General features: G+C 39.1%; 1 protein-coding gene across 1 annotated transcript in view; it reads right to left on the bottom strand.

The window, feature by feature from the left end:
• Positions 1 to 1,730: 1,730 nt before the first annotated feature.
• Positions 1,731 to 21,051, bottom strand: part of LOC134882783 (potassium voltage-gated channel subfamily B member 1-like) — a 33,038-nt gene continuing 13,717 nt past the window's right edge. The window contains 2 exon segments of the mRNA XM_063910718.1: positions 1,731 to 6,667; positions 6,670 to 7,720. Coding sequence (XP_063766788.1) covers positions 5,889 to 6,667; positions 6,670 to 7,720 — 1,830 coding nt within the window. The 3' untranslated portion in view covers positions 1,731 to 5,888.

Here is a 21,051-nt window from a genome sequence, read left to right as displayed (position 1 = left end):
GACCGAGGAGGATTACCATAACACTCAAGACCAGAGCCAAAGCCAGCATGCAATGGGCCTAATGTTTACAATGGGCTGAGAGATGTACACATAACAGCATAGATTCCGTTTTATTAACATTAAGGATAAGATTATATACTGCTAATTTTGAGTCATACGATGATAAATAAAAAGACAAATCAACAAACATTTTACCAAAATATGTTTTGTATCGTCTGTTATATTAGTTACAGCCATATTTTCTACTCTTAACTTTTCTTATGCCAGGTGTAATGCTATTGGGGATCAGTCCCTCACAAATTCATCAACAGTACCTCCTAACACAACATGTACATAATGTTTTAATTCACACTTAAATATCAGGTAGCTCTTGATCCAACAATTATGGTAATGTGAGAACTGAATCATCAAAAATGATTGAAAGATAATATGTTATCTTTGTTTATAATTCAAGTCTAAATCCACAACAACATGATATGGATTAGAGGTTTCTATCCCAAATACCTTTTTCTTAAACCGAAAACAAAAGATAAAAATATAATGTCAAGACCACAAATGACTATATCAACTAAAGCAATTTTTAAAAGTATAAAATGAAATGTAATTTGACTTAAAGGGTAATGTAACTGACATATTCATTTCTAATAATATTTTTATTTGGGCAATGTGTTTACCGCTTGTCAGTCAGCTGATTAGAGGTTTAACTTCACTTTGAGTTCATTGCAGTTGGATTACATGTTTGTAAGTTAAAAATAACAATGTTATGTTATGTAAAAATGGACTTATATCCTTTACTGTGAGATATTTCCCTGCCACAATAAACAACAGTAACATTTTTTCACACAAGTATATTTTGAATATTTCACCCATGACTGGTAAACTCTTCTGAAGAAATTCCTTTCGCTTTTCATACAAAGTTATTTCTGATCCATGCTGTGAGATGGATTATCCAACACTCAGTAAAATGTTAAGGTGATAAACTGCTAAGCTTGTGTGCAGAAATCCCTACTTTGGAGCATGTTTCATAAAGTCACATTTCTGTTTTTGTTAATAACGTTATATTTTAAATTCATTTCAATTGTATGAAGAGTTTTTACAATACTGGTGACTTAAACTTTAGGGGTCTTGTTTAAAGCATTGGCTGTGGGGTGCAATGTTCCTCTTTGACGTCAGGAATGTTTGGGTTTTGTGAACAGCTATTGCTTTGACTGTGATGTAATCCTCTTCCCGCTTTGGTCTTGACGTTTCTTGACGTATGTCACATAACACATAAGAAGTAAGTATATCATTTAACATCATATAGAATAAAGTAAGTATATAATCAAAAATGTAATATATTGTGTATTAATATAGTTAAGTCTGACCCAATTTTTAGCAGTTGGTTGGTATACATATTTTTATAAAAAGGTGATCTTATTATTTGTCATATAAATGCCATAAACATATTGGATTATAATATGACATTAGTGGAAAATCTTTATATTATACAAGGCTAAAAGTGATTAACATGTTAATTGATAGACTCATATTTTTGCTTCTTCTTTTAGTTTTTTATATATATATACATATATTTTTAAACATTGTCTTTATTGATTTTAACAGTTTAAATCACAACATAAGGGCTGTACAAGTGTGCAATATACAGACAAGTAATCAAATACAAATCCGGTCAGCCCTTCCCTCCCTCCCTCCCTCCCACCCACACACACCCACCCCCCCAGGTCCGACCTTTACCTTCCTTTTAAAGTGCACTTACTTAAAGAATAATGAGTTATTATGAGGCGGTATATACACTTATAAAACTGGGTTAGTTTTATATTTATAAGATGTAATATTGTTGGACTGTTCAGTCATAACAAGAGACTTAAAATGTTGTTTTTGGGCTGTAAGAAATTCAGAGGGCCATTTCTCTGTGTTTTTGTGAGATAATTGATAGAGTAATTGATAATGAAAATAATTGTTTGTGGCATCCCTTACAACTATAACATCTTTTGATTGAATACAGAACACTGGAGGGTGCTGTTGTATAACACACGCAGCAGCTGCACATTCTCACTGTTAGCTCATGCATTACATTCCTGGTATGTGTTCTCAGTGGTTTTTAGGAAAGCACATTTCAGTTAAATGATTGAGGCACTAACACTGGTTTACTCTATTTTATTAAGTATCCGTCAGTAAAATGAGAAAGTTGTTTCGACATTTCTGATCATAGACATTTTCCTATAGCTTCTTATTGATAATATTTACAATTTTTGTGTGTCAAAGTTTAATAGCGCTACATGCGTTGAACAACAGGAAACCACAAAGGTAATAAGTCTATGAAGTCAACTGGAACAGAGAATGAAACTTTATAAAACAAACCTCACTCACAGTAAGCAAAAAAAAAAAAAAAACAGGCGTGAATAACTCCCTCTAAAAGAGGGAAGATTCGGAAAACTAAATGATGTGTCTATATTTGGCTTTGAACTCTAATGTGATGTATTGTGCTTAAAGAGAAAAACATAAATACTTATTGAAATTCTACCTTGTGCTTTCGGAAATCGTATTTGAGCCTTTTTCATACGCAGGTTTACTAGAAAGCAGAGGATTTTAAAAAAGACCAATAAATAAAGTGCAGTTTAGAAAACAAGAAGGAAAGGTATAAAAAGAAACAATAAGGACACTGTTGTTCTTCATCCAACAGAAATAAATAATTGTAAGCAATAACATTGACCATGGCTTATTTGGAACTAAGTCCACCCTGACAAGAGGCTTACTTCCAATTAGTCGGCATTTACTGCATGTGTGACTGTTGTTGGATGAATATTAATGAGGTTTCACTGTGTAACACAAGCTCCCTTTTCACCCATTTAGTCTTTTCTGGTGTTTGTTATGCCTTCATTATTGAAAGTCATCTTGTAGTTTGACATTTTTATCCCATTACCATGCGGCGTTTAGGGTTCTGCTGTAACAAATCCCACGCACCAGTGACTGTTTGTGTATTTCAACTTAAGCTGTCGAAGCCTCCCATTTACCAGAGGGTTTTGTTACAAAGTTTGTTCCTCCATCACCCAATCTGACCAGAAATTGTTGTAACTGAGCCTTTCCTTCTGGCCCAGACTCTTTATTTTCATGCCAAGGATGGTATTTATAGAATCACAGAAATGAACACATCCTCAAAAGGATGCCTCAACCCAACTGCCATTTCTGCACCGTCACCCTGCACAAAACACTCGAGGTAATGGAAGAACACAACAGTGTGCGTAATCTGGCAGCATTACTTTATACATGATACACTGATGGAAATTCTTCTGTCTGAGGGAATTAAAAAAAAATAATTTAGAGAGTTAAGAGTATCAGTTTTGAATGTGAAGCTGCAGCCATCATTCGGGGGGTCAGCTGTAATCCTCTCTCTGTCTCTACCTTCAATATTGCAATTTCCTAGATTTGTCAGTGTTTCCATGAAAAACTAAACGTTGCATAAAGGGATGATGTGCAGTCTGACTTAAAGGCCTAGAATCCAGTTTGCTTTAACATATTTGTTAGATAATTAAGAATTCACCAGACTGAAGCCACAGGTGAGGAGTGAAAAACATACGACAGAGTGCCTCAATGTATTCATGAACACAATGTAAACACTGTGTATATTAATAATGTATATTGAGTCTTTAAGGAGCCCGTCTGTACAAATTAGGCTACATGCTTGCATCGAATCCCAGCCATCCAGTCATCTCAACCATCACCATGGAAACAGTGGACGTTCACTCCGCTTAGTAGGTCTGCACCTGCTTGTTTTTGCGGATTGGGTCTTTTTCACGTAACTGTTTAGGTGTACAGGAAAGACATCAGAGGGAGGGTTGTATCTTTCATAGCAGTCTGACAACTCGATGACCCAGTTCTGTTGGTGTTTTTTTGCTGTACAGTTTGTTTAATTGTCATTTGGGCTGTCAGAAACTGTCAGGTTCGGTGTGCAGGGCAGGCGTGTGTTTAAAGCAAAGGCACAGAAATGTCTAACTCATGCTATGTGCAGTGATCTAAAGTGTCTTTAGTGTAAAGACTTACTACTGAAAATAAATGCTTTGTAGCATGCTTGCATTTTATAAATAAGAAATGCTATTAAACCATATTTGCATGTTACAAGGAACATGAGAGCACCGGATGGTCATGTGTTTGGAGTTGGATACATAGGAGCGGCCTACATGGGACCTCCATGCTGTTTGCGTCCCCTCGCTGTATGTAGCTGCAAGGTGCTTTATTATTTAACTCATATGAGTGTGAAGTTGTGGATCTCTGAAAGGAGACCATTTGCCGAGATCCAAGTGTGTAAGTAATCAAATTAGCTTTCAAAATAAATGTAAAATAAAGTGCTAGGTTCCTCCTGCATTTCCTGTCAACAGCTGTCTTACATGTTGTTACCAAATGAGCAAGTATGGCTCCCTGAATTATGTCAGATTTTGAAAAGGAATGCTTATATTTGTTACACTTTTTAAGTAAAACAGTAAAACTTATCATTATCTACGAGTTATCAGAAAGAACAGTTCTTTGGTTCTTCACATTGCACAAAGAAGAGAGGGACAGACATTTAGGAGGAGACAGTAGATAACAAAACAAATTCATCTACTACAGTATATTGCCTTACAGATGCAACTCCATCAAAAACTATGCCATACATACTACATCTAAATGCAAAACTGCAAGATTAATACAATATATTTTTCTATTGTTTTAGAAAATATCTTAAAAATATAAATTATTTTCATTCTTCACCTTGTACGATACATTTCTTTCTCATATTCTGCTCTTGTAATTATACATGTTCAATATCCACACATAGAAAATCCCATTGATTTGTAATGCTGTCTTTGCAGCTCATAAGCACTGTCGATTAATATAAAGATTATCAGCTACAATAGGAATGATATCTCCTCTAAAACACATTTGAGAAAGTTTATAAATAAAAGATTAGACTTTAGATTCAAACTTTGATGTCATCAACACAAATACCATCACAAACAAGAATAAAGAGGTTTGTTTCTGTGTTCATAATAACAAATAATCCTCATCTTAAGGTGCTCTCTCTTGCTTGCAGAAGGCAACCAAAAGAAACATTTATGGATACAGCCTCACAGTGTCTCTGCGTGTTGTCTAAAAAGATTTTCTGTGCAGTAAAAAATATGAGCGACATCAAACTCAGAATGAAATACTTAATCTCCATGACGTTCACACTTAATAGATCAAGAACGCTACATCATAATTATTATACTGTTTAGTATATTTATCTCTCTTTCTGTGCTTCTCTTTTATCACAACACAAATCAGGGTGAGAACATTAACTAAGGCCAGTTTAAAGAAATGAAGTTAAATGAAGCAAAAATAAACATTTTCCAACATAATTCCTTATGCCAATTATATACTGCCATAAAGTCAAATGTCAGTTCCCCCTTCACACAACAACATATTCATTATCTCCGCTAAATCACTCGTTTTGATGTAATGCCCTTTGTTGTTTGCTACTGTTTGGACAGCTTCTGCTATTGTGGCTTTAAAGTGGTATGGATGTCAGAAAAATAGGATTTGCTTATAAAAGTTATATCATATACTCTTACAACTAGGCTGGAATCATAATATGAGGATCTAATCTATACACACATTTTAAAACCTATTACAGTCCTCTCTTTAATAAGGTAAATCAAGAGTCCTTAGTGGGAAAAGTTCAAGAGCAAAGAGCGAAAGTCTTTCCCATTGTCCAAAACTATTTTCATGGGAGAAGAAGTTTTAATTATATAAATGTTCCTGCAAATGTTTTCAGTGCCTTTCATATTTTTGGGAGTTTTCTGAGTTCACTGTGCCTCTTAACTTCGTACTTCCTTAACTACTTCCTCCTCTATGGTCTCTCACTTATTGTAACGTTAAGCTTTAGAGTGGCTGTTCTCTCCCTGAAGTGGCTGTAGTTCCTGAGCCACATGGTTCTCCTGTCCTTCCAGCGGCAGTTTTCTGTTTCCCAGCCTCCTCTGCAGACCCTCTGTGTGGTTGGGACCTTGCTGGAAGCTGGAGTGATGGCTGGCTTTTTCCATGAGTCTTTGGGATGTGTTGTTGCCTGAACCCTCATTCATGTGCTCTTCCTCATCTGTGTCAGCATCTATGAATTTATTGACGGAAGCGTCGTGGAATGTGAAGAGGCTGTTGGGCAGTACATTCTCCGGACTCTTGCTGGGAGTCCTGCTTCTGGCAGTTGTGTAAGCGGACGCCTCATGGCTCTGGACTGAGCTGTCTGAGAGGGCCCCTGTCCCTGAATCTTCCCCAGCTCTGAAGTTAACATTGAGCGAGTGGCTTTTGAGTGGGTTGTTTGAGTGCAGAGCCCTGGGCCTGTCAGAGTAAGGGCCCAGCTTGGAGCCTCGCCCTGTCACGGGTGTGTTGTTGCCCTGGGATCCTTCATGCTCATTCTCCAAGGTGGGTTCCAGGCTGGGATTGGTGCTGACTCTACCTAGTATGCTGGGGATGTGTGAAAAACGAGAGCTTTCAGGGAAGTCAGTGGCGCAGGTGATGAAGCTGTCAATGCTGGACATGCTCCTCATGTCTGCAACTGTCTCTGTTTTGCTTGAGATGGCTTCAGTGGGGATGATTTCCATCTCTAATTCAGCTCTCTGCCTAACTATTTTGGGCGGTAGGCCTTTTTTCTTTTTGAGGTCGGTTGTGACAGAACCCCAGTCATCTTGTTGTACGTTTCCTCCAGTTTCTGTGCGCTAAGATGCTGAGGACTGCTTGATGGTTTGGCCTGCTCTTGGTAACTCGATTCAAGGGTCTTGTTTGGGCTGTGCGGGCTCACTTGTGACTTGAGTTTAGGTGTCTCTGTTTCTAGACTAGGAGGAACGTGATTATCTAGCACCTTCTCCTTCTTTTCATCAGTTTTTTCCACCATTATATCCATGAGCTCTACACTGCGGCTGAATGCATCTTTCATGTTCATAGAAACGATGCTACCATTTCTCTTAGCCCTCTCGAGCGCCTCCCTTCTTTTAATGGCTTTCTCCTGCCTCTTTTGCTCTTTGTAGAACTCAGAGAAGTTATTCACGATGATGGGGATAGGCAGGGCTATCACCAGTACTCCAGCGATGCAGCACAAACCCCCAACTATCTTTCCCAACAGAGTTTTTGGGTAGATATCTCCATAGCCAACAGTTGTCATGGTAATGGTAGCCCACCAGAAGGAAGCTGGGATACTTTTGAACTTGGTATCCTCTTCATCTTTTTCTGCAAAGAAAACTAGACTGGAGAATATCATGATGCCCATGGCTAAGAAGAGAATAAGCAGGCCCAGCTCATTATAACTCCTCCTGAGAGTAAATCCCAGAGACTGGAGACCTGTGGAGTGACGAGCCAGCTTCAGAATTCGCAAGATTCGCATGATCCGGAAAATCTGAACCACACGGCGGACGTTCTGAAATTGCAGCACACTCTTGTTGGATTCTGTCAGGAAAATGGTGACGTAATAGGGCAAGATGGCCAGCAGGTCAATGATATTCAGAGGACCCTTAAAAAACTTCCACTTGTTCGGAGAGGAGAGGAAGCGGAGCAGGTACTCCATGGTAAACCAGGCAATACACACAGCTTCCACGTGGGCCAGTTGCGGGTTGTCTGTGGATTGACCAAACTCATCTGTGTCCTGCAGCTCTGGAAGGGTGTTCAGAGACAAGGCAATTGTAGACAACACAATGAAGAGGATGGATATAATTGCCAGGATCTGGAAAACAAGACACAGAAGAAAACAATCATGAAACATACTGAAGAATACAGGAAAAAGTCTGAGGCATGTACACCAGTGCTGTTTTCTTTATTTGGATCCTCATTAGCTTCAGCAAAGCTGGCAGCTACTCTTCCTGGGGTACACACAAAACAAATAAAACAAGACATGTAACAAAAGTCTTAACGGGAAGACCAATAGAAGTTGAGTAAAAAACAAAACAACACATCCAATTTGTTTCCATCAAACTACAATACTTTCCATCAATGGTTCAGTTTGGTCAATTATCATTTAGGTTATTGATAATGTTTATATTTAGGACTCTTTTAAAGTGTGCCTCACTGGGGGCTCCAATGTAAATGGATGGACATTTGTTTAACATGCCAATAGCTCTATACCTAAAACATCTGCATACTGCCCCTGTTTTTAGTTTTAGTTTTAAATAGATAATCACTATTCGCGTGCCTGGTAGTGTGATTTACGTTGCATGTTAGCTAGCTGGAGTAAGCATTTAGCTCAAAGCAGTGCTGTGCCTATGTAAAGCCTCACAGAGTTGGCTGTTAACATGTAGTTTTGTATGGGTCACCCTCGTTTATAGAGTTCTTTTGAGGGTCACTTTCAAACAAAGCTAACTTTATAACGTTTGAGGGTGTTGTAGTCAGGTGACAAATCTAATATAAAGCATTATTTGACTTATTATGCATACTAACAATATATTGACAGTTTCAGACTAATTGCCTGTTCATTCAAGTCTTTAAAGCTTGATGAAGCAAGAGGCTTGATCATTACTTCTTACATCGCTGCACTCAGGATGGCCCCCTGACTGAAACGTTTGAAAGAGAAGATTCCACTGAAAGAGCAATAACTATGATGCCATCTATTTCATGTTTGTGCAAGGGTCCTTCTCCCTACCTTGAGCCTGTAGTTTCCACCAAATTGTAATCTTAATAAAATAAAATGAATCACAACTACACTAACTCTTGCATATTGAGAAATTGCAATGTTAAGGCCGAATGTAACAGAGACCAGTGGAGCTAAAAGTAGCAGTTGCCCCTGAACTACATGCTGAAAGTTAATGCGCTCAATAAAAGTGCTTCAGCGATGCTAAAGGAAGGTCAGTCCCGTCAGAAACTCCACTTCAAGGTGTCAAACCAGTGCAGTTCTATTTGTGACATAAAATTGCAGAACTGGCTAAAAAAAAACAAATAGCAAATGCCTTTTCTGATAGAATTTGGTCACAGCCCATTAACGTTCTGGCTTTTTTCTCCGTATTCAAGAAATGTCATGTCAGCATTTTAAAGAAACGGGGCCAGAGCTACAGTAATGCCATCTCTGGGGAAGATGTTTGTTTTTCTTTCTCTTCGTGTTTTGACATATGCATTATGGAGAGAGACAGTGTGAGGGAGGAAGAGGAGAGAGACAGTGAAAGATAGTTTAAAACCCCCCTTTAAAACCTCTCTGTCTCCATTTCCATTTAGTCTGTTCGATACTTCAATGTCCAAAACTACAGGAAAAACCCCAATTCGTTACAAAACACACACTTCATGTTCAGTGAGCCAACTGACAGACCTCTTAAGCATTGAGTCACTTACTAATGATGTAATCTGCTGAGCGCAATCAGTCTAGTCATAGGGCGAGGGATTATGATGCTGCGATGTGGATAAGTGTTGCCACACCTATTATTCACATCCCAGAGCTGGGACCAAATCCAACACAAGGTCACTGTGGAGTCTATATCCCAGGCCAGCGGTGAGCAGGATTATTCCCTCGCATCAATCAGCGGCCATAAGCTTCAATTAATCTTGACAGGTGACTGCTTTAACACCTTGGCCTTTGAGGAGAGTGGGACTAAAGGCAGAGCGCTGCTGGGTGGAGATGCAAGAGGACAGGAAGGCAGAAAGAATAAAAGATTTCAACTATAGTAGCCAAATAAATCAGCAGTTATAGTCAATAAACGGGGGACAAAAGTAACTCTTATCAGACCATTCACTAAAATAGCCTGCCTCCTGGTCTTGATACCTTGAGGGATGTATGAAAACTCATGAAGACAACCATTTCCAGCTAGTTGCTTTGTTACTTACATTGCCATCATTCACAGAATATTTAGAGTCACTACGTGAGTGTTTTTAGAGTATGTGGAGGTCAAATTATGGGACACATTTCAATCCAGAAAGGTTGGGACCAGAAAGGACACCATATGTGCGATATTTAGCAACAACATTTCAAAAGACAGGAGAGGCATAGGCTAATGAGCCTGAGATCTAGAACTGACCGTCCAGTGGAAACAACTTGACGCACTGACCTGTTTTGAGAGTCACTAATGGATCATTATAGCTGAATACAAAAGACAGCTGTTGAAACTTAACCTAGGTGTGTGTGTGTGTGTGTGTGTGTGTGTGTGTGTGTGTGTGTGTGTGTGTGTGTGTGTGTGTGTGTGTGTGTGTGTGTGTGTGTGTGTGTGTGTGTGTGTGTGTGTGTGTGTGTGTGTGTGTGTGTGTGTGTGTGTGGCAAACAACTCAAGCATGACCAGCTCCACTGTCCATCAAATTATCTCTCTCCCTCACCTTTTCCCCTCCCACCTCAGGTCTACTCCAAACCGGGGTCAGCCAGAGAACAGATTATGGTGGTGATCTCACCACAGAGATACAGGAAAGATAGAGTGAGAGAAGCAAGTGTCGTCCGAGGACAGTCTGCACGGTGATAAATCTGTGACACAGAGGGAATGTGGCAAACCCACTGTGTAACTTGTGAGTTTTCTTGGTTAGTCAATGTGATGTGAGTGTCTATGTATGATTAGTGTCTGTGGGGTGAGTAAATTGAATTTGAATGTCTTAATGTAGCTGCCAGACAGAGTAAAGCAGTAAGAGAAAATAGTGCAGACGGTGCATATAAAAGGCAATAAAGCTAAATTGCCTTTGGGTGAATATATTTCACTCGGCAGTGGAGATGTTAAGACACAGAGGTAGTCTTAAAAAGCGTTATAGTTAGTGTTGTATTACCTCATTCCCTTTTAATGACAAGACGTCAGGTTATGAGGACTTCCTGTTTGCATAAACACTGGATGACTAAGATTGCTGCTACTTTGACAACTCTCATCTATACACATAAGCACATGCGCACGCACACACACCCACACACACCCACACCCACACCCACACCACACCCACACCACACCACACCACACCACACACACCACACACACCACACACACACACACACACACACACACACACACACACACACACACACACACACACACACACACACACACACACACACACACACACACACACACACACACACACTTTCAATGTATTCCACATATGTATATATTTCACATCCTCAAATCTTTATTGTTGTTATTGTAAATATTCTTCTCTCTTTTTGCACTATTTTATTTATCTTATTTGCACCATGTATGTTGAGTTGTTGGAGGAGCACGCGACATAAGATTTTCATTGCCAACATATACGTTGTATATGCTGTGCATATGACCAATAAAACCTTGAAACCTTGAAACCTTGAACACACACACACACACACACACACACACACACACACACACACACACACACACACACACACACACACACACACACACACACACACACACACACACACACACACACACACACACACACACACACACACACACACACACACACACACACACACTTTGATATTCACTTCCAGTTGAGTAATTAGCCCTAAGCCAGAGGACTGAATATTTAATATCCCCCTGAATTACAAGCTATCCTGTCCTGGAAAAGGTGAGTGTGAGTGGGTGGTCATTGGGCCATTTTCGAGTGCAGAGCCACAGAGGAGGCCTAGTTTTCACAATGTTTTCTCCCCATCATGTTAGTTATGCTTCATACTCGATCAAAAGAGGGATCGACAGGGGAAAAATAGTTTCTATAAACACACAACAGCAGGTTCCTAAGAGAGGGAGCGTCCCTACAGGATAAGCTGCTGTGTGGACAGGTTGTGCTTGTTTGATGACATCTGATATGAATTCTGTAACAATTTAATGGAAAGTATATTTAATATTGTAACGTTTTTTCACTTAAAGGATCAATGAGGCATATTAAGAAAAGGTCAGGAGATCACCAACGTCCCTAAGATGCCTCCTCTGGGTGCCATGAACACAATTTCATGGCAGGTAATCCAAAAGAAGTTGAGATATTTCTATTTTGATCAATGTGGTAGACAAATAAACTGCCTTTTATGCTATGCCACATTTTCCGTCAACATATGACTACATACGCTGTTTCTCATGACTCTGAGATTCCCTGTTTATACCTTCATCAGTCTTATTCTGTCTGGGCTCAAACACTGCTTTCATTTTAGACCCTCATACTCACATGTGCCTACCCTCCCGTCCGCAGATTCCCTTCACCCCGTCACCCTCTCCACTCACCTGTCCCCATTCCCTCATTAGCTGCTCAGTGTATTAACCTTCACTTCAACCAATTTGCTGCCATACTGTCTTTATGCTGGGGACTAAGCTCTCAGTGTCCATCATAATCAGCTAGTACCTATCTTTAACTGGGGTTTTGTCCCCAACCTCTATTTCCTACATTTATTTGTCCTATACAGCATAACTTTAACCTCACTCATGACCTTCTAAATCCCACAGGCCTTTAGCAAAGGCCTTAGACTCATTAACTTAGATTAATGGTGCTCTAAACTTTAGAGCACCATTAATCTAACTTTTGTATTAATTAATGCCTCAACTCCAGCACTATGGGGTCTGACTCTCAAAATAACTCATAATAAAAAAACTCATCAGGAGGACATGTTCATATGATTAGTGTTCATTGTTTTGCTCGATAAAAGTTGCTGCCAAAATACATTCAAATTAGTGTAATACTTTGCCATTAGAGTCAGCAGTAAAACAGATTAAAACAACATGCCAATATCTCAAAACTGAGCCGATTCCTTTTGGGAGAGATTGTAATGATTTCTAATAATTGATGAATCATATTGAGATTAACATCCTGAACTATTTTGCAACAGAGATGTCAAGAGACGTCGCATTAAGTCTGTAAGTCATTAATGAAAACAGAACAACAACACACAGCTGACATTTGGGTCTGAGAACAAACGACATCAAGGACAAAGTGGCCTGGTAATCGGCAGAAGAAATCTCTGTCTGGTATTTAGGGCTTTCCCTTGCGTCATGCTTTGTTAAATGTTGAATCACTTCTGGTCCCTCCTCATCGTAACTGGATTGGCCTTTTCACCACCATGAGCAGATCAATGGAGGGATTATTTCCACAGTGACTCACTCACTCTTTTTCTGTGGGCATGGCGAGTGAAAGGTGGCATCTCTAATCTTGCTATTGTACTATTACTTCTGTGATTTGTCAACAAATGTTTTCTGAGTGCTGGTAGCTGACCTTTCTCCTACAGAGTCAGCTGTAGTTCCCTCTGTAGGATACACTTTCAATATTTTTAGCTAAGACGTCAATGGAAAAGACAGATGGAATTGCGCTGGCAATAAACACAGTGGTGAATCCGTGCGGCTGTAAACACGTCCTCCCCAGAGTGATGGTCTCCTTTTTGGAAAGTTCCACACAGGGACCGCCGGGCAGTTAACTACTCTCACCTGCTGCCCATTTAATAGAAATAAATGCAGAGAATGGACATTTTCCTCCCTTTTTATTTCTAAAAGCTTTTAGGTTTCTAAAGGGGTCAAAGCATTCTTTATTTTTGTTTCTGCAAACACATCTAATAGACTTACTGACTGATGTTAATCTCCTCGATTGACAGCCTTAACTCTTGAAACGGTAATAGGAAGACATTATCAGTAAAAAAAAAAGATGTCATGTAAGAAGAGATAAAACTGATTTGAGTCAAGAGTGAAGCCAGACTCGACTTGCAGGCTTTTCAGGGTGCGAGCAAAGGGTAATAAATTATGAGATCGATGAGAGTTCAGCCTTCACTAATGCCTCTTTTTCTTAAATTTTTATAAGATTTTATATTTATTCATCAATTTATGTTATTTTTTATTCAGTGACAATACAGTTGATTTTTTTATACGTTTTGTAAACATTGTAATGTTTTGCATTTTCCAACCAAAAAGGAAAAAGCCAGAAAAATATTAAATTAATGTAAAACATGTCAAACACAGCAATAAGGAGAAACAATGAGGAGAAAGAATAACAACTCTTTGAATCATTAAAAAGCAATGAAAAGTTACATAAATGTCCCCAGTTATACTTCCCCATCTGTTTCTAAATAAGATACAGCATCTCCCAAATTGACAAGGCCCCCTGTGTCCCACACAGATGTGCCCTCCAGCTCATCTGCCTCGCCTCACCTTGCCTTGCAACCTTTTCTGTCCCACCTTTGAGCCTAAAGCAGGGAGCATGTGCCATGTACTGCGGAGGAGACAGGGAGATGGATCATTGAGCTTGCGGCTACGCACCGGATGTGTCCTCTCGGAAGTGTGAAGGTGGTGCTAAAAGATGAGGCACACATGTGGAAGGCATAGTGTGTACACACTGATGTATGACCTGTTTTTGTCATTTGCTAAAAATGACATGAATGTTGGTTTTAAGAGTTGGGGAAAACATATAGTTAATTGAATGACTGAAATAACTAGCCTTTGTGCATATACAGAAGTACTTATAACCAGAAAACAAAACATAAGCACTTTAGTATTCATAGTTTCTAATTTCGTTATACGACGAAGAAATATTGTGCTTTTTACCTGATTACATTTGTCTGACTTATTTATTTATGACTTACTTATTACTCTTTGGTTAATGATTATCTCATGATGAGTTTATAAAAAACTGCATATTATTTAAGTTTAAACCAATGGCTCCCACACATTTTGGCTTGCAACTCTACAAAGAGTGACTCCAACCTCTATTGCAGTGGAGATTTTTTTTTAACATTGCTATATTCATACTTTTAACAACAAATATTTGTTCCACCCCTGCTCCAACCTGCACTCAAGCTCATCATTAGGTAGAGGGTGAGGACGTGGCTGCCTGAGTGAGAAGCTGAGGTTGGAGATTGCTCTCTTGGCGGATCCAAACTGGTAAACCTTGACTATGAAACATCTGAAACCATGTGTAATCTGGCGTAAATTGACAAATGCATGTTTGGATTATGGAGTGAGTGAGTAAAATTATTTCAGATTTTATGAAATTCCATAGTAAAACTTTCTCATATGCGGAACACCGGGCCGATACAGATCTATCCCTTCGGCACAAATCATTTAATTAGGCTTATGAATCAGTTTGAGCACGAAATGAAAGACTGATCCAAGATTATAAAGTGATTTAATATCAAACCAGACTGACTGGCAGAGCAAAAGAGGTTTATAAAGATCCACCTCACCACGATGTAAGATTATTGATTTAAAAGTATAAATTGTTCCCTAATCCCCCAAAAATCTTCCTCATCCTTTCCTGCAGTAACCTATTCTCCTCATTTGTTGAAAATGTATTACAGTATCTGCACATCAAGTTGTACTTCAGTATTTGCATATAAGATGAATATGTAAATTATACCTGTTTCATAATGAGTGGTACATATAGTCTAAAATGTGAGGTGCAAAATATATATTAAAAATATATTTGAAAATATATGAACATCATTCTAGATTTGGCTTTGATGAATTTGTGGTGTTTTATAAGAACCCTTTCATAATAAATATTTACTTATTTTTAGTAAGAGAGCACTAACTCTTTCCTAAAAAAGAGCTCATTTCCATGGACTCTGCAGAGTCTGAGGTCTTAACAGCGTGTGCCTGTCTGTTTGTGTAAGCATGCTGTGAGAATGCTATACTAAGGAGAGTCTCCTCCAGGCTGCAAAAATAAAACCCCTCACAGCCCGCATGGCTGAGCCTACTGATGAAATAAGTATAGCATCTGTGATCCTGAGACGTTCAATCCTGATATACAGTGGGAGTTTTTATGTGGGCCTGAATGCAGCACACTGGAAAGACTCAAGGTTCACAGCACAATCACATCTCCACTCAGCAAAGACACATCACACCCAGCTGAAAATGACATGTACTCCAAATCTGCCTTTGTTCTAAATACTTTGTTTTGTGCACGATGGAGCTCCAGCTGTCTCTTGTTGCTATGGTCTTTGCTTGCTCTAAAACTGGCAGCCCTGTTGACAGGCAAATGCAAAAAGAAAGAAAGAAATGAACAGAATATATCATGCTCCATCACCACCGGCTCTGTGAAAATTGACCATTTGGTAGCATAGTGCACAACTACACCATTGTTTTATGTTTAAGCTTTTTTATTGGCTTGTTCAAATCAAACGAGGATAAGAACCAGTAGAGAAAGGTGCCAGGTCTGATTGCAATTAGGGTAAGCAATCAACATGAGGAGACATACAGGCAGCCCAAAGAGAAGCCATTAGACCCTGCTAGCTTTAATGCAGATTATCACCAGAATGAAAACAAAGACCCTGAGATCAGACATGGAGGTCATGACCTTTGTCAGAGAAAGCTATTTCTGAAAAATGATTGAGTGACCTCTGGTAAAAGCTTTGTAGGTCAGTAACATTAGACCAGAAATCATTCAATCATTCAATCAGAGGAATATCTGTTTTCTGGCTTCAAGTCCTGCTATTTCTCCATAGCTAGAAAAAGCAAAGCATCATATACAGTAGGATCTCTGACCTGAGGCTTGATACGAGCCTGGGCCTAACACTGAGGCTGATGAGATGTCTTTACTGATCTGGTGTCTTTTGACAGCTAAGTAACGTTCAATAAATTCCCTGTCTCAGGTGACCTGCCACCGTGTTCAATGTGTAACATAAAGAGCAGATGTGATGGGCTCCTGTGACATGATGAGGTGTCTGCACTGAGTGCAGGCAGTTACCTGGGCTGCTTACAGTGAACACCACGTGAAACAGGAGAGGTCTTAGTGCTACAACAATCCTATATGACGCTGTGTCAGTTTTAGATTACAGTTTCAGAGCTGGAAATTGGATGACAAGTATGATGCTCAGGTGCGATCAGATTAACAGATACTGTAAGTTATTTTAGAGGAAGGGAAATTTGGGGAATTATTCTTGCCAAGTGAAAAGGCTAAACTGAATTTCTGAATATGAAGCTACAGCCAGGATACAGATGCAGCATGACAACTGCAAATTTAAGGCTCAGCAACCCAAGCTCTGTTTATTAAAACCTAAATGTTAAACATGTTTCCATTCTTTTGCTAACCGGTTGAAATCAATCGTCCCGTTTAACTCTCAGGAAGAAAGCAAGATGTCAAACTACAACATGATGGCTGACAACTGAACTTTGAGGAAAGATGATTTACTCCATCATCATCCTTCAAACATTGTTCTTGAGCTCTACTGACAATTCCCATCATTGCAGCAGAGATTTCAACTCTGGTCTGTCACATTCCACTCCTACATGTGTGTACATGCAGAATTGCTAAGGCAACAAAACTGAAAAGATCTTAAGTGGTCCCATTGTGCCAAGCCCACCACTCAGTGTAGCCATGACAACAAATTCACCAGGTTGCAATTGAAGAAAATGTGGCACCACCGGATGTCTGTCAAAATCTCCTTTCCTTCACTGTGACTTAACGTCTCGCTTAATGCATCTGTTGGTCCCCTGTCTGTCTGAAAAGGAAGATATTTTTAGCTCCTGGTAATGGCAGGTGGCCCTAGAACTGTGCTCCATTCAACACCGTTAGCTTCAAATAAAAACATCTGTGATAAAAGATCAGTATAAACAGAGACAGAAATGCCCCCACAAACACTTATCCCCGTGGACAAACAGGCGTTCAGCTGACAGAGAACTTATATCCAAACCGTGTAACCGCACGGCATCTTTAATCGTAGTTTTCTTTATTTATTTTCTAAATTAAATAACCCAAAAGTGATAAATTGGCTCAAAGTATCCATCAATACACAATTGTCCTTTTCTGCTAAGGAAGTGAAAGGACTACTGTGCACTGAGTCTCCTCCTAAATGATTCAGGAGGAGTGGAAGTGCAGACCAAATAACTTCCTGGCTGACCACTGAGTGACAATCATCTGTGTGTGTGTGTGTGTGTGTGTGTGTGTGTGTGTGTGTGTGTGTGTGTGTGTGTGTGTGTGTGTGTGTGTGTGTGTGTGTGTGTGTGTGTGTGTGTGTGTGTGTGTGTGTGTGTGTGTGTTATGTCAACTACATCAGTGTCAGATCGCTAAATGTATCCCATCCTAACTCTTTTTTTCTGTCCAACTGCAGTGCACTCTGGAGGCCATCGCACTCTGACACACCCGTTCGTCCTCAGTGATGTAGCGAGGTCAGAGATACATAATGCAGAAAGAGACCAAGAGAGAAAAAATGTGAAGCATATAGTGTATAATGTATGCAGCTGGGATGTACTGGCTCTAATGAGCCCTAAGGCAACAGGCAGAATTAGAAACTTGAGTGACCTATTTTCTTAAAAAACAAAATGAAATATTTTATATGTGTAGTAGTGTTCCATGTCTGAGTTATGGTGAGAATAAAAAGGAGGCAAGAAAGAAAGAAAGAAAGAAAGGAAGAAAGGAAGAAAGAAAGAAAGGAAGAAAGGAAGAAAGAAAGAAAGAAATGAAGAAAGAAAGAAAGAAAGAAAGAAAGAAAGGAAGAAAGGAAGAAAGAAAGAAAGAAAGAAGAAGAAAGAAAGAAAGAAAGAAAGGAAGAAAGAAAGAAAGAACCAAAGAAAGAAAGAAAGGAAGGAAGAAAGAAAGAAAGAAAGAGAGAAAGAAAGAAAGAAAGAACCAAAGAAAGGAAGGAAGGAAGGAAGAAAGAAAGAAATGAAGAAAGAAAGAGAGAAAGAAAGAAAGAAAGAACCAAAGAAAGGAAGGAAGGAAGGAAGAAAGAAAGAAAGAAAGAAAGAGAGAAAGAAAGAAAGAAAGAACCAAAGAAAGAAAGAAAGAAAGAAAGAAAGCAAGGAAGGAAGGAAGAAAGAAAGAAAGAAAGAAAGAAAGAAAGAAAGGAAGAAAGAAAGAAAGGAAGAAAGGAAGGAAGAAAGGAAGAAAGAAAGAAAGGAAGAAAGAAAGAAAGAAAGAAAGAAAGAAAGAAAGAAAGAAAGAAAGAAAGAAAGAAAGAAAGAAAGAAAGAAAGAAAGAAAAAAAGGAAGAAAGGAAGAAAGGAAGGAAGAAAGAAAGGAAGAAAGAAAGAAAGAAAGAAAGCAAGGAAGGAAGGAAGAAAGGAAGAAAGGAGGAAAGGAAGAAAGGAAGAAAGGAAGGAAGAAAGAAAGAAAGAAAGGAAGAAAGAAAGAAAGAAAGAAAGAAAGCAAGGAAGGAAGGAAGAAAGAAAGAAAGAAAGAAAGAAAGAAAGCAAGGAAGAAAGAAAGGAAGAAAGAAAGAAAGAAAGGAAGAAAGGAAGAAAGGAAGAAAGAAAGAAAGAAAGGAAGGAAGAAAGGAAGGAAGAAAGGAGGAAAGAAAGAAAGAAAGAAAGAAAGGAGGAAAGAAAGAAAGGAAGAAAGGAGGAAAGAAAGAAAGGAAGAAAGGAGGAAAGTGATAGGGTGACATTTACAGCAAGAACAGTTGAGAGCGAGCTAACCTTTAAAAAATGAACATTCACTCTGAGCTTAAAGGCCTGAGATACAAAAATAAAACCTTCATTACAGCTGACGTTGAGATGAAGCATTTCAATGCAGGTTACAATTAACAAAGGGCAGATCAAAACAAACTATACTTAACTATACATCACACTGTCTGTTTGTGTTTACAGTGAAATGTGACATTTTTGGAAGTACATCGGGGCCATGAGGCCTTTCAGTCATGCTGTAATGAGAGTGGACAGGGATTGTAATGAGACAGAAAAGTGATCCGGCTGTCAGCCACAACATATGGCAAATGTATACAATAGCAGGCAGCTGCACGCAATCTGAGTAAAGATGAGGATTTGCACAATGGTGATCAAAAACAGGGCGCGATGCAGAATGCAGTGGGATTAATTGTCATGTTGGAGGGGAGAAGAAAAAGACAGGCTTATCCTCTCCTATCTCCTTTCTCCTCTCTTTCTAACACATCCACATTCACACTTACTCAAACACACACATGAACTGGCAGAAAGCTGCACGGGGTGTCTGCAGATCTCTTCAAGGGGAGACTGCAGCACGGTGGTGTACAGCTCAGCTGATTGTTGCCATGGTGACGTAAGACTTTTTAGTGTTTGCATAACAGACGCAGAAAGGCATTCACAAAAACAGGACACAGACAAACCCGAGTCCAGGGGATATGTGATCGTACTGAGCCATACAGTGGAGAACATTTAATATCTGATAGCAACGAAAGGTGAGTTAGGTAGACCCAACAAGCGGGACATTTCAAGAAATCAATCCAGCAGTTAATTTAAATCTTTAAAAAACACACAGTTTATTTATCAGGCTTTATCAAAACATTTCTGATTCAACTTTACTGAGTTGTGCTTCTCAAATATGAGGAACAGCTACCTTTCTTAATGTGATGTTGAATGACATGTTTTGGGGTTTTGAGCTGCAAACAAACATTGCAGCTGAACGTCTCACCTTGTGAAGGGCATCTCTTTCTATCGCTATTTTTCTTATATTTCATAGACTAATCATTTTATTTAAAATAATTACACACACAGAAATGTATATTCATATATTGTATGCTCTGGGGAAATGGTGCTTTTATTGGTGTCAGCTTCAACAGTCCAACTGCGATATAGAGTATACTACAATTACCACTTCTTCTATTTGACAAGGTCATGTACTCTAAGCTCTTTTTTATGCCCTTAGATAATAGTTGATAGTGTCAAACAGCGTCATGGTGCCTTTGTTATGCAAGCAATAATGGATAAAGACTGTCAAATCAATCAAGACCCTCAATTAAAGTAGGAAAAACCAACACAAAACAATAAAGGAATAAAACCTAAGAGCCTTTTAGAGAGCCAATTTTCCAGGGTGGCAACCTAGCATTTAGCTAACCCCTTTAAAAATATTGTTGGCATTTCCTCAGACGATCACACACAATAATCCAATAAACTCTGTTTTAGTGAGGCGATTGAATCAAACAGGTTTTTAAGACTAAGGCTTACAGCTGTAATGGTGTAATTATGTGCTCCCTGTGTCCAGACTAAATCTTGCTTTCATAATACTGCTGGAATGAGTAATGTCTGCAGATCATCAGCGGCTGGCACAAAGCACAGAAAAGAGCAGACTGCTGATTTCCAGTTTACAATGACCAAACAATCCAGTTGCAAATTGAGAGTGAGAGTGACAATGATTTGCAAGTGGAACAAACCCTAAATTATAGACGGATGTTTTTAATATTGCTGCCGTCCTCTGGGTCCTGCTGAGAGATTAGGCAGAGCGAAGGAAAGACAAGTCTAGTCGGTGCAAT

The sequence above is a fragment of the Eleginops maclovinus genome, chromosome 20 (genome assembly GCF_036324505.1).
Source record: "Eleginops maclovinus isolate JMC-PN-2008 ecotype Puerto Natales chromosome 20, JC_Emac_rtc_rv5, whole genome shotgun sequence".
NCBI lineage: Eukaryota > Metazoa > Chordata > Actinopteri > Perciformes > Eleginopidae > Eleginops > Eleginops maclovinus.
The sequence above is the reverse complement of the archived record's forward strand: the minus strand, read 5'-3'. Positions and strand labels throughout refer to the sequence as shown.